This window comes from Myxine glutinosa, chromosome 14 (assembly GCF_964187855.1).
Source record: "Myxine glutinosa chromosome 14, kmMyxGlut1.1, whole genome shotgun sequence".
In the NCBI taxonomy this organism is placed as follows: domain Eukaryota; kingdom Metazoa; phylum Chordata; class Myxini; order Myxiniformes; family Myxinidae; genus Myxine; species Myxine glutinosa.
This window is the reverse complement of record NC_136274.1, coordinates 87,011,176-87,026,476: the sequence shown is the minus strand read 5'-3', so window position 1 is coordinate 87,026,476 and position 15,301 is coordinate 87,011,176. Positions and strand designations below refer to the sequence as shown.

General features: G+C 46.0%; 1 protein-coding gene across 1 annotated transcript in view; it reads left to right on the top strand.

The window, feature by feature from the left end:
• Positions 1 to 10,423, top strand: part of LOC137439974 (nucleoside hydrolase) — a 56,565-nt gene extending 46,142 nt beyond the window's left edge. Inside the window, exons 4-6 of the mRNA XM_078768553.1 lie at positions 4,220 to 4,331; positions 9,347 to 9,483; positions 9,678 to 10,423. Of these exons, the coding sequence (XP_078624679.1) occupies positions 4,220 to 4,331; positions 9,347 to 9,483; positions 9,678 to 10,004 (576 nt within the window). The 3' untranslated portion in view covers positions 10,005 to 10,423. The remainder of the gene's footprint in view (positions 1 to 4,219; positions 4,332 to 9,346; positions 9,484 to 9,677) is intronic.
• Positions 10,424 to 15,301: the final 4,878 nt, after the last annotated feature.

Here is a 15,301-nt window from a genome sequence, read left to right as displayed (position 1 = left end):
ATCCTCTGTCGTGCGAAGTCCTTCCTTGGCACACCTGAGCTCCTCACCACATACAAGGCTTTCATCTGCAGCTCAATGGAGTACTGCTCTCCCCTCTGGGCTGGTGCTCCTGCCTCACACCTAGCTCGTCTTCACGTTGTTGAAACCAAAGCGTTCAGAATCATTGGAATCTCCCACGGTGACGCTATCTCCGAGGGCCTTTCACTTAGTCACCGCAGGCAGGTTGGTGGTCTTTCCGTCTTCTACCGACTCCTCTCCGGCCTTGCTCCCCCAGCTCTCTCTGGGCTCTGTCCCCCAAATATTCCTGCAGGTTGCACAAGATCTGCCTGCAACCCTCTTATGGTTAAACTGCCAAAATCAAGACTCTCTGCTCACCTTCACTCCTTCATTCCTCGTTTCTCCCGCCTCTGAAACAAACTCCCTCACTCTCTTCAATCCAACTCCTTCCTCCAGGTCTTTAAAACGGCTGTTCACCACCATCTCTTATCTTCCCCAATTCAAAACCTTGATCTTTTCTACCCCTGCTAATTTCACCCCAAATCCACTTTTTTGAGGTGACTTTTGACTTCTTTCCTGGAAGTCCTTGGTGTCCTTGCGTTTTGTACCTATCCTGCCTCCCCCTAGGCCCTCTCCCTCCAAAAACATCTCCCGATGTCCCTGCTCTCAAATGTTGTGTTTGTGTGCTTCCTCCCCTTCTCTCCCCATCTTGTCGACCGCTACCCTTTTTATATACTTTGTTTGCTTGTTTGTTTGATTTGTTTGTTTGATAAATGTTAGCTCTTTCATGAGCCTCGACTCTGTACACAAAAAAAATAAAAAGGTGGACGAGAGAGTTGAGAGTTGAGTTCAGTGGAGGAGGAGCAGCAGAGTTCAGTTCAGTGGAGGAGTGAGCACTGAGAGAGTTGAGTGAACAAACCACAGCTTTGAGCGTCGACAGCGGTGACGGCAGTTGCGGCCACAAAGCAACGTCGCCGTGCGGAGACGATTGGGGAGAGTCGGCGGCTGCTCAACTCGAGCCGGGATCACACCAACCACCCACATCCTTCCCGCCTTGTGATCCCACCTCCTCGTCCGTCCAGCCATCCACCTCCAGCTGAACCTTCCTCCCCTTCCAGCCATTCGTTCCTGTCATTCCTATCATCATTCCCCGTGTAAGTCTGATTGTCGTCCGTCTTCTGTGTTGTCCTGGGGTATAAGTTAAGCCTGTTTAGATAAGTTAGTATTGCACTGTCTTCTGATCCTTCCATCCTTCTGTCTTTATTTTCGTATCTTTCCTTCTCCTTGGTTCCTTTGATTGTGTAAATATTAGTAATAAATTATATTTGTTCTTCCTTACCTTCTGGTTTCCTCACATCCGTTCGTCCTTGTCTTTTCCCAATTGAATACCTGTGGCACGATTTGGCCAACGTTCAAGAATCGGGTCTAGTACTTGCTAATGGTTCGTGCCGCGGCTGCTAATCCGCTCGGCAATTAACATCTTGTCCACGGTCGCGAACGAGGTTGCTCACCTGCCTCTCCCGAGGGAGCTGGGCAACTTCAGGACTCACGTCGGTCAGTCGCACACAAGGGGATTAATCCCCCCTTCTTAAGGGGAAAAAAGGCCGACGTTGAGATCCGCAACAATTGTCCGCACTTCAGTTTCGCACTGGCAGACTTTGTCCCATCTGTCACGATGACGCTCGTCCAACGGCAGACATTCTTCTCCGCATAACAAGCAGTGCAGCTTGAAGTTAAATATCTTTAGTTGTAACCACCGCCACCTCACTGGTGGTTCACTTTGAGACCTTTCAGTTTTCCGCTTTTTAGTGGCGTCCCGGCCCCTATGTTCTTTCGATGTATATGACGCTCCACAGCATACATGACACCGCAGCTGTGGTGGGGGTTTAGTGGCTAATTTTGATTCAATGTCCATATGCAAACCATCCCCCTTCTCTTCGCTCCTTTGGATGATGGTATTGAGTCCTCCATTGCCAAGATTCCGCCACTTCATAGAATTGCGTGTGAATTTACAATGGGCAAACAGGCAGTCCATGGTGTCTCAAAGTTTCACACAACCTGAAACAGAAAAATATTTCATCTGTTAAGGAAGTCATCAGAATGTTGTTCACATAAAATGTGAAAGTGAACATGATTTCTTGGGTTAAGGACATTAGCAGAATGTTATCAGAAGTTATAGCCGAATAGCTACTTCACCATATAAAACTGGCGGCCATCTTGGATTATGGTTTACGAGCAACATGAAAACCATAATTTGAGCCTTCCATTGCCTCCGCCATATGGGAAAACCTATGGGTAGATACCAAAATCAACCTTCTGGCATGATTCTATCAAAAGTTATGGCCGATTAGCTATTTCGCCAAATCAAAACAGCGGCCATCTTGGATTATGTTTGACTAGCAACATCAAAAAACTTTTTTGACACTTTCATTGCATCCGCCATGTGTGAAAACCTGTGTAGGTACCAAAATCATCCTTCTAGCTTGATTCTATCAAAAGTTATGGCCGATTAGCTATTTCGCCAAATCAAAACAGCGGCCATCTTGGATTATGTTTGTCTAGCAACATCAAAAACTTTTTTGACACTTTTATTGCATCCGCCATGTGTGAAAACCTATGTGTAGGTACCAAAATCATCCTTCTAGCTTGATTCTATCAAACGTTATTGCTGATTTTCTATTTTAACCAAGGTCGGCAGCGGCCATCTTGGATTTATGCAAATTACGGAAGTTCCCCAAAGTTGCTGCAGCGGCAAGAGGTGGTTCTGTCATATATACTCCTTAACCATTACTAATCCACCAAAAAAACCTTATAGTACTGACAATTTCCGGGTTCACGTAGGGTTTATCATAGGTGGCAACTGGACTAAAAAGCAGGGTTAGGCATTCGGGTGATTACGTAGTGTGGCGTACGTGCTTACGTAGTGTGGCGTACGTGCTTACGTAGTGTGGCGTACGTGCTTACGTAGTGTGGCGTACCTGCTTACGTAGTGTGGAGTACATGCTTACGTAGTGTGGCATACGTGCTTATGTGGAGTACGTGCTTACGTAGTGTGGAGTACGTGCTTACGTAGTGTGGTGTGCATGCTTACATAGTGTGGCGTACGTGCTTATGTGGAGTACGTGCTTACGTAGTGTGGCGCATGTGCTTACGTAGTGTGGAGTACGTGCTTATGGATGGTGGAGTAGTGCTTACGTAGTGTGGAGTACGTGCTTACGTAGTGTGGAGTACGTGATTACGTAGTGTAGTGCACGTGCTTACGGAGTGCGGAGTACTTGCTTACGGAGTGCGGAGTACTTGCTTACGGAGTGCGGAGTACGTGCTTACGGAGTGCGGAGTACGTGCTTACGGAGTGCGAAGTACGTGCTTACGGAGTGCGAAGTACGTGCTTACGGATGGTGGAGTACGTGCTTAGGTAATGTGGAGTACGTGCTTAGGTAATGTGGAGTACGTGCTTACGTAGTGTGGAGTATGTGCTTAAGTAGGGTGGCGTGTCTGCATTTAAAAAAAAACATTTTCTCGGCAACAGTTGGTCTGATTGACACGAACTTTTACCATAGGAGTGCCTCTGCCTGTAGAATATTTTATTCATAATTATGACGTTATATGTCACGTGGTGCGGACGCCATCTTGGAAAAACGTCCCACCTCTTTATCTCCCAAACCACTCGATAGAAGAAATTTAAACATGGTGCATTGTCAAGTACTCCCCATAGGGAATAAGATATGTTGATGACGTCATCGGTACCTTAATTATGACGTCATATTTCGACAAATACAACGTTTCATTCGATCAGTGTGAATTTTTTGTCTCTGAAATTGTTGGTCCGATTGACACGAAATTTTCACCGTACGAGCGCCTCCTCCTGTAGAATATTTCAATGATAATTATGACGTCATAGGTCACGTGGTACAGGTGCCATCTTGGAAAAACCGAAAAACGTTGCACCTCTATATCTCCGAACCCATTCCATGGAAACTAGAGTTGAGTGGAAATATTATTACTTGCTTGAAGTGTGTATCCCACATCATGGTGACATGGAAGTGGAAGAAATTACGAACAAGTGACGGAATTTGAAGAGTAATTTAAAATGTGAATTTATTTCTAGGAGAGGTAACTGCAAAAGTATGAAAAGAGTTCATGAGCTGCTGAAATGGGTAGAGTTGTAAAATATTAACACAACGTAATGGTCTTTTAGTGATGTTGCGTGTGTTCCTTGCAGATCAACCTGGTGGCAGTGGGTCCATTAACAAACCTGGCATTGGCTGTTTCACTCGATTCTTCGTTTCCATCCCTCCTCCGGTCTGTTTTCATCATGGGTGGCAACATGGAGGGTAATGCACGTAGAATAATATACTTCTCATTCTCACACCCGTCGTGACGTCCTCTTTGCACTCACCCGTCATGCCGTGCCCCTTGTCCTCACCCGTCATGCCGTGCCCCTTGTCCTCACCCGTCATGCCGTGCCCCTTGTCCTCACCCGTCATGCCGTGCCCCTTGTCCTCACCCGTCATGCCGTGCCCCTTGTCCTCACCCGTCATGCCGTGCCCCTCGTCCTCACCCGTCATGCCGTGCCCCTTGTCCTCACCCATCATGCCGTGCCGCTTGTCCCCACCCGTCGTGCAGTCCCCTTTGTCCTCACCCATCGTGACGTGCTGCTTGTCCTCACCATTCGGGATGTGCCCCTTTTCGAATTGGCTTGTCTTATTACCCAACTCATCCACCAAATTTTGTCATAACCCTTCTACAACCTTTTGAAATGTCGTTCTATATTTTATTTTTGGCCCCATCCCTAACAACATCAATTCATCATCAAGTCCTCACCTTTACGTGCCGGTAGTCGTAGGTTGGTCAGGGCCAAAAGTGACATCCACCCTACCGAATTCCTAAATTTGTCCCATGGTGCCTATCAATTTCCCCAAATTTCCTTTTGCCCACTGTACTGGCAAGCATGTGGATCCGCCTCCTCCAGTGACCTTTCCTACACCACTACACTTGGCTACGACAGCTCCGCCCCTCTACCGTGCAGGGGCCATCGGATAAGGTGAGCAGCCTAAACGCCAACATGGCCCATGAGTGTCAATAAGGGGGCGACCCACCATCCATCCTTCGGCCCACTGCGAGGAACATGGCTCCACTAGCCCCAAGCTGGCCAATGTCGTGAGCACCTGCTGCCAACTCCGCCATTCCCAAGGCCTCGGACCTGGGGCACAGTCGCAGTGCATGGCATCCACATCACGTCCCCTGCACCTCTCCCATCCCCCAGTCCACCCACATGCAGCCCCCAGTGCCCACCCACACTTGACCACAGCGAAAGTCTAGCTGACAGCCATGCTTCCCCAGTTGCCTCAATCCCAGAAGACACGGTCCGCACACCTCGGCTACCCATAACACCATGTTGACCCCCAGACTGCCCAACTCCATCCCTACAACTCCGCATCCCAATATTGGTGCCGTTGCCTCCGTAACCAGTTGAAGGCTGTGTCCTGCTCCTCTATCCATTTTTGTCCCAGCCTCCAACACTTTGGTCTAACACACCTGGATCAATAATAGTGTCACTGCTTTCAGTGTCCACCAAGGCCTTACATAATTCACCCTTAAATTTGTATCTAACCCTCAGATTACCGGTGCCAATTATTTTCACAATTCACTAATTTCACCAAAGAAGGGCGCTTCTCCATACACATACCAGCCGAGCATGGCCCCATATGCTCAGCTCATTCCAATTTCCTGATTCAATCCTATGGCTCTCTTCCCAACCCGAGAGTCCACAAATCACAGCGGAACATACGTGGAAGTTCATGCTCACACCATCACAATCCACAGATGCCCCAATGGTTGTCCAGTGGTCTATAATCCATCCCTGGCCATGCGGTTCGACCTGCGTCCATAGACCAGCACAGCATGGCAGGTCACCACATGCTGACTGTCCCAGAGTCTCAGGGAGAGGCTGTCAGGCCACATGCCAGGGCGGTCACCACATCAGGCCCTTGTTGGCCGTCCGTGGTGCCACTACTAAAGCGCGACCCACAACACCTCCCCCTAGTGGCCCTCATGATACACCATACCAGGTGCCCGTGAGAAACCACCTCGTATCCTCGGAGGTCTTAACTCCCTCCAGGGTCCGGCGAGCCTGCCGGCCTGAGGCACTCGCTCGGCAGGTGTCCCGATGGACAAAGGATGCCACACTCCACCAGCCGCCCTTACCTCCCCCCCACCCCCCCCCCCCCCCCGTGGGGCCCAGGCCATACCATGACACCCATGGTCGGACCCACGTCCTAATCCTGCCAGCACAGCCCCCTAGCTTGCTGGCATCATCCAATTTCCAAAGGGGCAAATTTTCCCCATTCCCCAGCCCGTGGACCAACTCCCTCCAAGGCTGTGCCAAATCAAATTCCCATTTAATTTTAAATTTACTTTTAAAAAATTTGGCCTTGTGTGCCCAACCGCAGCTGCAGGTTACAACCCCTTCCTCGGGTTTTTCTGCCCCTCCCAGCAGCTGTTGCAAATTCACTAAGGGGACTAGTTTCTCCGAGGCTCTATTCCCAGACCCCTCTCTGTCCAAGTCCAGCTCGGGGCCAAAACACCCCTCCAACTGGGTATGCAATTTCGGAGCCTCCTGTACCCAATTGGTGTTCGTGGTGAGGGTCCCCTCGGTCAACTTAACCTCATCCTGGGGGTATGTGACAGACCGACTTACCTCAACCCCCAGACTCTCCTGGACTCGATCAACCTCCTCCCTGATGATACTGTTCAAGGCCTCCAGCCGCTGTGTTAATTCATTCTCATCATCACCCCAATCACTTCTGGCCCCAACAATCTTTATCTATAAATACCCAGTCCGGTTCCGTTACACGGACCTCCAATATTTTTACCCACTGTTGCTCCGCACCACCGCCCTGGTGCTGCACAAGTTCCAATTCCTCCCTCTGCTGGTGCATTGTGGTATCTACACAAGCCCGATAACCTTCGAGGTCTTCCTCAGTTAACAAACATTCCCCATTTAAATTTGAGTTCCTCCATTTACTTCCAAACATTTCGTATTTAAATTTCCCCTCTCCTGTGCACCAAGTGTATCAGCTTGGGTTGCACACTCTTCCATTCCCAATGTTAAATCCTCCCGTTTTGATTCAAATTCTGCCGCCCATGGCTTCTCCTGTGTCCCACTTTCATTCTTTTGTTCTTTCTTTATTTCATTTGTTTGCTCTCGATGGCCTTTCGTGTCTTTAGTCATCACCTTCGCCAGTTCACTACAGGCTTCCGATTGCTCACTACAGGCCTTCAATTAATTCCCCTTTCATTCCCCTCATTTAGTCCTTCATTTCTCCCATCTGTTCCCCATTTTTATTAACATCCCCTTTTATTTCCCTCATTTCGTCCCTTAACATTTCCCTTTCATGATCGAACCAAGGCCTGGTCGGGCATCACGGCCGTTCCCAATGTTCCCAGCTCCTTCGTAGGAGAGGGGGGTGGTGGACTAATGCTCGGGACGGGGGAAGTTCCAATCCCACCCTCCACTCCCTCTATCTCCGGCCCGCTTCCATCCACTTCGGGATCCCCAACCCGCTCGGCCATCCGCGGTGAGAAAGCAGTTCTCCCGCCCCCGCGTATTTTTACCTCAGAAAAGAAAAGATTTTAAAATTTCCGAAAAACGTAATGTTGCGCTTCGTACTTCAATCGACGATAAAATTTGGACACCCCGGTACTACGATTACCTCCCCCTCGACGAGAGAAAGACAATCGTTAAAAAATTTCGATTCCGAAAACTGAGCACAATTTGCCCTCAGCAGGTGTCAAACTCGCAACCTTCAAACACCGAGTGTCCGACGTTCGAATCCTACACTCCTGACACCATTTGTCGCCATTTGTCACCATTTGACACCATTTCTTGGTGATTAAAATATTCCAAGGAAACGGATTTCTGAACGGGCTTTAACTCCGAGGCGTTCAAAATCTAGCGGAGAATATGTGTGGGGGAAAGTGGGGGGAGAAGCCGGAGCACTTACCTTCACGGATCCCACCGGCAGTCCTCAACCCTGGAAAAAATTAACTCAAACAACGCGGAATTAAAATGTACAAATATAAACAGGTTTATTAAAGAAAATGCCGGTAACAAAGAAAACATGGTCAAATAACTTCCTAAATTGGAGCGCCCCACACAGAATCAGTACACAGACAAAGGGAAATATAATGATGTAAAAATAAAAGGTGTGGTTGGCACTTTCCTGTGAGCGGCTCCCGAATATTGTCAGGAATTGTCTCAGGCCCGCGTGCGCGCAATCCGGACGCGGCTCCGACCTTGGCGGGGAGACGGCCTCAGTCCGCCCTCGTTTCACTATGAGCCTCGCACGCGAGCCGAACGGGCCGTGCCTGTCCACTCGCCATTCCTGCTTGGAAAACCGTGTTTCTCAGCCTGTGGTTCTTCCTCTTCACGACCACCAGCATGGTGTCGGCACACGATCGCTCGTGATGGTGTCCAACAAAAGAAGGGGCGAGAAGATGTCGATGCCGAGAGACAAAATGTCGATGCTGGGAGAGAGCAAAATGCGACCCAAAGTCCAAAACGATAAGGCGCAAGAGGGAAAATGTCAGTCAAAGCGTTCTTTTAACTTCCGGGCTCTGACGTCATCTCAACAACATATCCGTCATCTCAACACGTATCCGTGTCTGATCCAACCGGTGCGTGCCATCTTAAGAGTCCTTCCTGTCAATCAAATCCCCCGTCCAATCACCGCTCTTTGGGCGTGTCTCTATGGAGCTGCCTGTCCTTGTGCGCTTACCAAGTCGGGGTCATCAGCGGTAGTGCTTCATGCCTGGCTTCCGGTTAGTTTTTATTAATTAGTGTATTTAAATGCGCTTGGCGCCAGGAAGGGCATCCGGCCATAAAAGCATTGCCCCAAACAGGGAACCATGATTGTCATGGGGCCCGCAAGGCTCACCCCTGCTCTAGCGGGGAAAATGGCCTTAAAAACGATCATTCATTCATTCATTCAGTGTATTTAAATGCGCGGTTCTGGCTAGGTGTCTAGTGCGGTCATAAGGAACAAAGGAATAAATTAAAGAGGCAATTACACACGGGGTTAATTTACCCACAATCCCTCGCTAATTAACAAGCCCCACCCCTCGTGATGGGGACAAAGATACAAGCTTACACGGCAGTCTGGGCGACACAAATTCCCTACTTATGGTACATCAAGCTGGTTATTCTTCTTCACGACAGTCGGAGCGCACTAATCTATACACTCCACCTGAACCAAGGTATCCCTGCCCCCCACAAACGTAATAATATATATGTGTGTGTGTGTGTGTGTGTGTGTGTGTGTGTGTGTGTGTGTGTGTTTGCATACAGGAAGAGGAAACGAGAGCGTGAGTGCCGAATTTAACTTCCTCGCTGATCCTGAAGCTGCGTTTGCTGTTCTCCACCGGTACAGCTGTCCCCTCCATGTTGCTACCTGGGAGTTCTGTTCCAGTTACAGTGTTCCCTGGGTAATCATTTCACGAATTCTCTTTAAAAACTAACCCAAACCCGAAATGTGCAGCATGCAGAGTCTTATCACTCGATTTCTCATTTTTCTGCAAACTACAAAAGGGAAATTGTTATTCCGCTAATTTGATATACACTGGAAACAAAATGTCTGAGAATGTCCCAGATCATATAACATTGGTGCCTTGCCTTGCAGGACTTCTACGAGACGTTGTTTGCCTGTGGTAGTGAGAAAGCAAAGTTTTTACAGAGCATCATGAAGTTTTGCTCGACTGTGGCTAAAAGCCACTCGAACACGGGCTGGGCACCCTGTGACTGCTTCGCGGTGGCCGCTGCGATCCATCCGGCCTTCGTGGAGAAGAGCGAGCACGTGGCGGCGACGGTGGAGTTGGCCGGTCACTTGACCCGTGCTCAGATGGTCGTCGACTGGAAGGGTCGTTTGCAGAATAAGCGAAAAGTCCACCTGTTGACGCGCTGCAACTTCACACTTTTCAAGAAACTTCTCACAAACACCGTACAATGAATAATCACATGTTATTAACATTCCACCAGACCCGACGTTATGTTTTCACCCCTGTCCATTTGTTTGTGAACAGGATATCTCGAAAAGTTGTGATAGATTCCAACGAAATTTTGTGGAGAGGTTGGGTGTGTGACCAGGACGAATCGATTTGATTTTGGTGAAGATTCGAATCCGGATGCTAGAATTTTAGTGATTCTTCACCTCCGGGTGATAGGACCAAAAACTACATATAGCAAGATATTTCAAAACGTTGTGGATGGATTAAAACAAAACGTGGTGGTTTAGTTGTTGCGGTGACAAGAACAAGCCAAATCAATTTTGGTGAAGGTCTTAAATCCGGATCCGGATATGAAAATTGTTGAATTTTTAATATACAAGAAAACAAACACTACATAATAAAACCGTGAGTTACCCCGTGAGATCATGTCGAACGATGCCTGCACGTCTGTACATGTGATAATTAATTATTTGCCGAAGCTCGAAGACTCTTTTTCTTCACACAATACCAACTTCTGGCTTCCAGACCGTACCATCCAGTCATCTTGAAAGTGTGCACACATGTTACTCTTCATGACTTCTACTATAGTATGAAGTTTCACGTCGATCAATGAAGCGGTTCAAGAGATATATATATATTTTAATATCTTCGTTTAATTAACGATATCTTCCAAACCACGTGATCTATCGTAAATTCCAAAAGGCCATTTTAGTAGAATGACATGCTGAACACATCTGTGAAGTTTCCCCTCGATTGGATTTAAAATGACAGAGGAGCTCGGTTTTAAAGGTTTATGCTTAAAAACGTCATAACTCTAAAACCATGTGACGCATGACGTCATGCTCATTGACTTTTTTTGTACGTCATGGGTATGCGATTCTGCCTGCAAAGTTTGGCCTTGATCTGTTCAGCCGTTGCAGAGAAAAAACGAAAAACAATATGGCGGCCGAACCACGTGACCTGTGACGTCATAATTACCATTAAAATATTCTGCAGACCGAGTCCCCCCTACGGTGAAAATTTGATCTCAATCAGTCCTATTATTGCAGAGAAAATCTTTTTTTAAAGGAAATTAAAACTTAAAATGGCACTGAGTTCAGGATCATCAGAAGTATCAGAATTCCCAAAGTTCAAAGTGCCATAACTTTGTCAAAAATGATCTAAACGTCGTGAGGTTCGAACTTGATCTGTAACTTATCATGAGGAAACCATGTGCCAAGTTTGAAATCATTAGCATTAAGCGTTTAGAAAAAAGGTCCAGAAAGCTGTTCTTTGCATGACGGACTGACAGACTGACGGAGGGAGGGACTGACGGACTGACGGACTGACAGACGGAGGGAGGGCGTGCAAACCTATCGTCCCCTCCGGTGTTCACCGGTAGGGGACTAATAAGTCATTAAAATGGCAGTAGCACATTGAGTCACACGGCCTGGTAAGAAAAAAGTTTCTTCTTCCTTCAGCAATAAAGACTTCTAGCTTTGAGACCATACAACCAATCATGTTGAAATTTTACAAACTTATTCTGCTTGATGAGATCTACGACGCATTAAAAATTCAAGTCGATCAATGCAGTGGTTCAATAGTTAGAAGCTTTTTAGATTTTCCCTTCAATTATTAATTGCGGCCAAACCGTGTGACTGATAAAAACCTCTCAAGTATTACTTAAACTTCCCCCCATGGGGAATATTTGTGTAAAGTTTCCACTCGATATCTTCACAAATTATGGAGAAGATAGCATTTTAAGTTTATGCTTAAAATGTCATAACTCCAAAACCATGTGATGCATGACGTCATGATCACTAACCTTTTTGTTCGTCACGGGTATGCAATTATACATGCAAAGCTTGGCCTCGATCTGTACAGCCGTTGCAGAGAAAAAGGGGTTTTCGTGTTTTCACGAAAAACAATATGGCGGCCGAACCACGTGACCTGTGACGTCATAATTACCATTAAAATATTCTGCAGACCGAGTCCCCACGACGGTGAAAATTTGATCTCAATCGGTCCAATTATTGCAGAGAAAATATTTTTTCAAGGAAATTAAAACTTCAAATGGAACTGAGTTAAGGATCATCAGAATTATCAGAATTCCCAAAGTTCAAAGTGCCATAACTTTGTCAAAAATGATCGAAACGTCGTGAGTTTCGAACATGATCTGTAACTTATCATGAGGAAACCATGTGCCAAGTTTGAAATCATTAGCATTAAGAGTTTAGAAGAAAGTCCGGAAAGCTGTTCTTTGCGTGACGGAATGACAGACTGACGGAATGACAGACTGACGGAGGGACGGCGTGCAAACCTATAGTCCCCTCCGGTGTACACCGGTAGGGGACTAATAAGTCATTAAAATGGCAGTAGCACATTGAGTTACATGGCCTGGTAAGAAAAAAGGCCTCGTTTCTTCTTCTTTCAACAATAAAGACTTCTAGCTTTGAGACCGTACAACCAATCATGTTGAAATTTTACAAACTTATTCTGCTTGATGAGATCTCCTATGCATTAAAAATTCAAGTCGATTAATGCAGTGGTTCAATAGTTAGAAGCTTTTTAGATTTTCCCTTCAATTATTAATTGCGGCCAAACCGTGTGACTGATAAAAACCTCTCAAGTATTACTTAAACTTCCCCCCATGGGGAATATTTGTGTAAAGTTTCCACTCGATATCTTCACAAATTATGGAGAAGATAGCATTTTAAGTTTATGCTTAAAATGTCATAACTCCAAAACCATGTGATGCATGACGTCATGATCACTAACCTTTTTGTTCGTCACGGGTATGCAATTATACATGCCAAGTTTGGCCTCGATCTGTACAGCCGTTGCAGAGAAAAAGGGGTTTTCGTGTTTTCACGAAAAACAATATGGCGGCCGAACCACGTGACCTGTGACGTCATAATTACCACTAAAATATTCTGCAGACCGAGTCCCCACGACGGTGAAAATTTGATCTCAATCGGTCCAATTATTGCAGAGAAAATATTTTTTCAAGGAAATTAAAACTTCAAATGGAACTGAGTTAAGGATCATCAGAATTATCAGAATTCCCAAAGTTCAAAGTGCCATAACTTTGTCAAAAATGATCGAAACGTCGTGAGTTTCGAACATGATCTGTAACTTATCATGAGGAAACCATGTGCCAAGTTTGAAATCATTAGCATTAAGAGTTTAGAAGAAAGTCCGGAAAGCTGTTCTTTGCGTGACGGAATGACAGACTGACGGAATGACAGACTGACGGAGGGAGGGCGTGCAAACCTATAGTCCCCTCCGGTGTACACCGGTAGGGGACTAATAAGTCATTAAAATGGCAGTAGCACATTGAGTTACATGGCCTGGTAAGAAAAAAGGCCTCGTTTCTTCTTCTTTCAACAATAAAGACTTCTAGCTTTGAGACCGTACAACCAATCATGTTGAAATTTTACAAACTTATTCTGCTTGATGAGATCTCCTATGCATTAAAAATTCAAGTCGATTAATGCAGTGGTTCAATAGTTAGAAGCTTTTTAGATTTTCCCTTCAATTATTAATTGCGGCCAAACCGTGTAACTGATAAAAACTTTTCAAGTATTACTTAAACTTCCCCCCATGGGGAATATTTGTGTAAAGGTTCCACTCGATATCTTCACAAGTTTGGCCTCGATCTGTACAGCCGTTGCAGAGAAAAAGGGGTTTTCGTGTTTTCACGAAAAACAATATGGCGGCCACAACACGTGACCTGTGACGTCATAATTACCATTAAAATATTCTACAGACCGAGTCCCCCCCAACGGTGAAAATTTGATCTCAATCGGTCCAATTATTGCAGAGAAAATCTTTTTTAAAGGAAATTAAAACTTAAAATGGCACTGAGTTAAGGATCATCAAAATTATCAGAATTCCCAAATTTCAAAGTGCCATAACTTTATCAAAAATTATCGAAACGTCGTGAGTTTTGAACTTGATCTGTAACTTATGAGGAAACCATGTGCCAAGTTTGAAATCATTAGCGTTAAGCGTTTAGAAAACAAATCCGGAAAACTGTTCTTTGCGTGACGGGCTGACGGTCTGACAGACGGAGGGACGGCGTGCAAACCTATAGTCCCCTCCGGTGTACACCGGAAAGGGACTAATAAGACAGGGGGTTAATTGAAGGTAACAAAATCACGATATTTGTCCAACAAGCATTCTGAGTATTGCGCTGCAATACATGTCCCCTACCGGCAGTCTGTCGACTGGAAAACGGTTGGGGAAATTACCAAGGGTTATTTACCCACAGGTTCTGAATCATTCCCAATCGCTAATTACCTCAGGACGGGCTCACCTGTGATTCGCACTCGGGACTTCGATTTATACACTTTGCAGACAGGTCAGCAGAAGCACGAGAAAATAGGTTGTTGATAAAGAACCTTTCGAGTCGCTAAATATCAGTAATTTATTATATTTTCCGGTTCACGATCAATGATCGATGTGTATATATATATGTTGCTCAGCTTGGCTCCGCCCCTCCGGAAAGCGCGCGCTGTGTCGCGCTGTTGACGTTCGCGAGACGAGGCTGAGGGCGCGCGGTGCGGCTTGAGGAGAACTCTGGAATAAAGAGAAATCCTATTTTTTATTTTTTTTTCGTTTAATTAACGATATCTGCCAAACCACGTGCCCTATCGCAAATTCCAAAAGGACATTTTAGTAGACTGACATGCTGAACAGATCCTAGAAGTTTCCCCTCGATTGGATTAAAAATGACAGAGGAGCTCGGTTTTAAAGGTTTATGCTTAAAAACGTCATAACTCTGAAACCATGTGACGCATGACGTCATGCTCGGTGACTTTTTTGTTCATCATGGGTATGCGATTGTGCCTGCAAAGTTTGGCCTCGATCTGTTCAGCCGTTGCAGAGAAAAAAGGGTTTTCGTGTTTTCACGAAAAACAATATGGCGGCCGAGCCACGCGACCTGTGACGTCATAATTACCATTAAAATATTCTACAGACCGAGTCCCCCCCTACGGTGAAAATTTGATCTCAATCAGTCCTATTATTGCAGAGAAAATCTTTTATAAAGGAAATTAAAACTTAAAATGGCACTGAGTTAAGGATCATCAGAATTATCAGAATTCCCAAAGTTCAAAGTGCCATAACTTTGTCAAAAATGATCAAAACGTCGTGAAGTTCGAACTTGATCTGTAACTTATCATGAGGAAACGATGTGCCAGGCTTGAAATCATTAGCATTAAGAGTTTAGAAAAAAAGTCCGGAAAACTGTTTTTTGCGTGACGGACGGACTGACGGACTGACGGACTGACGGACTGACGGACTGACGGACTGACGG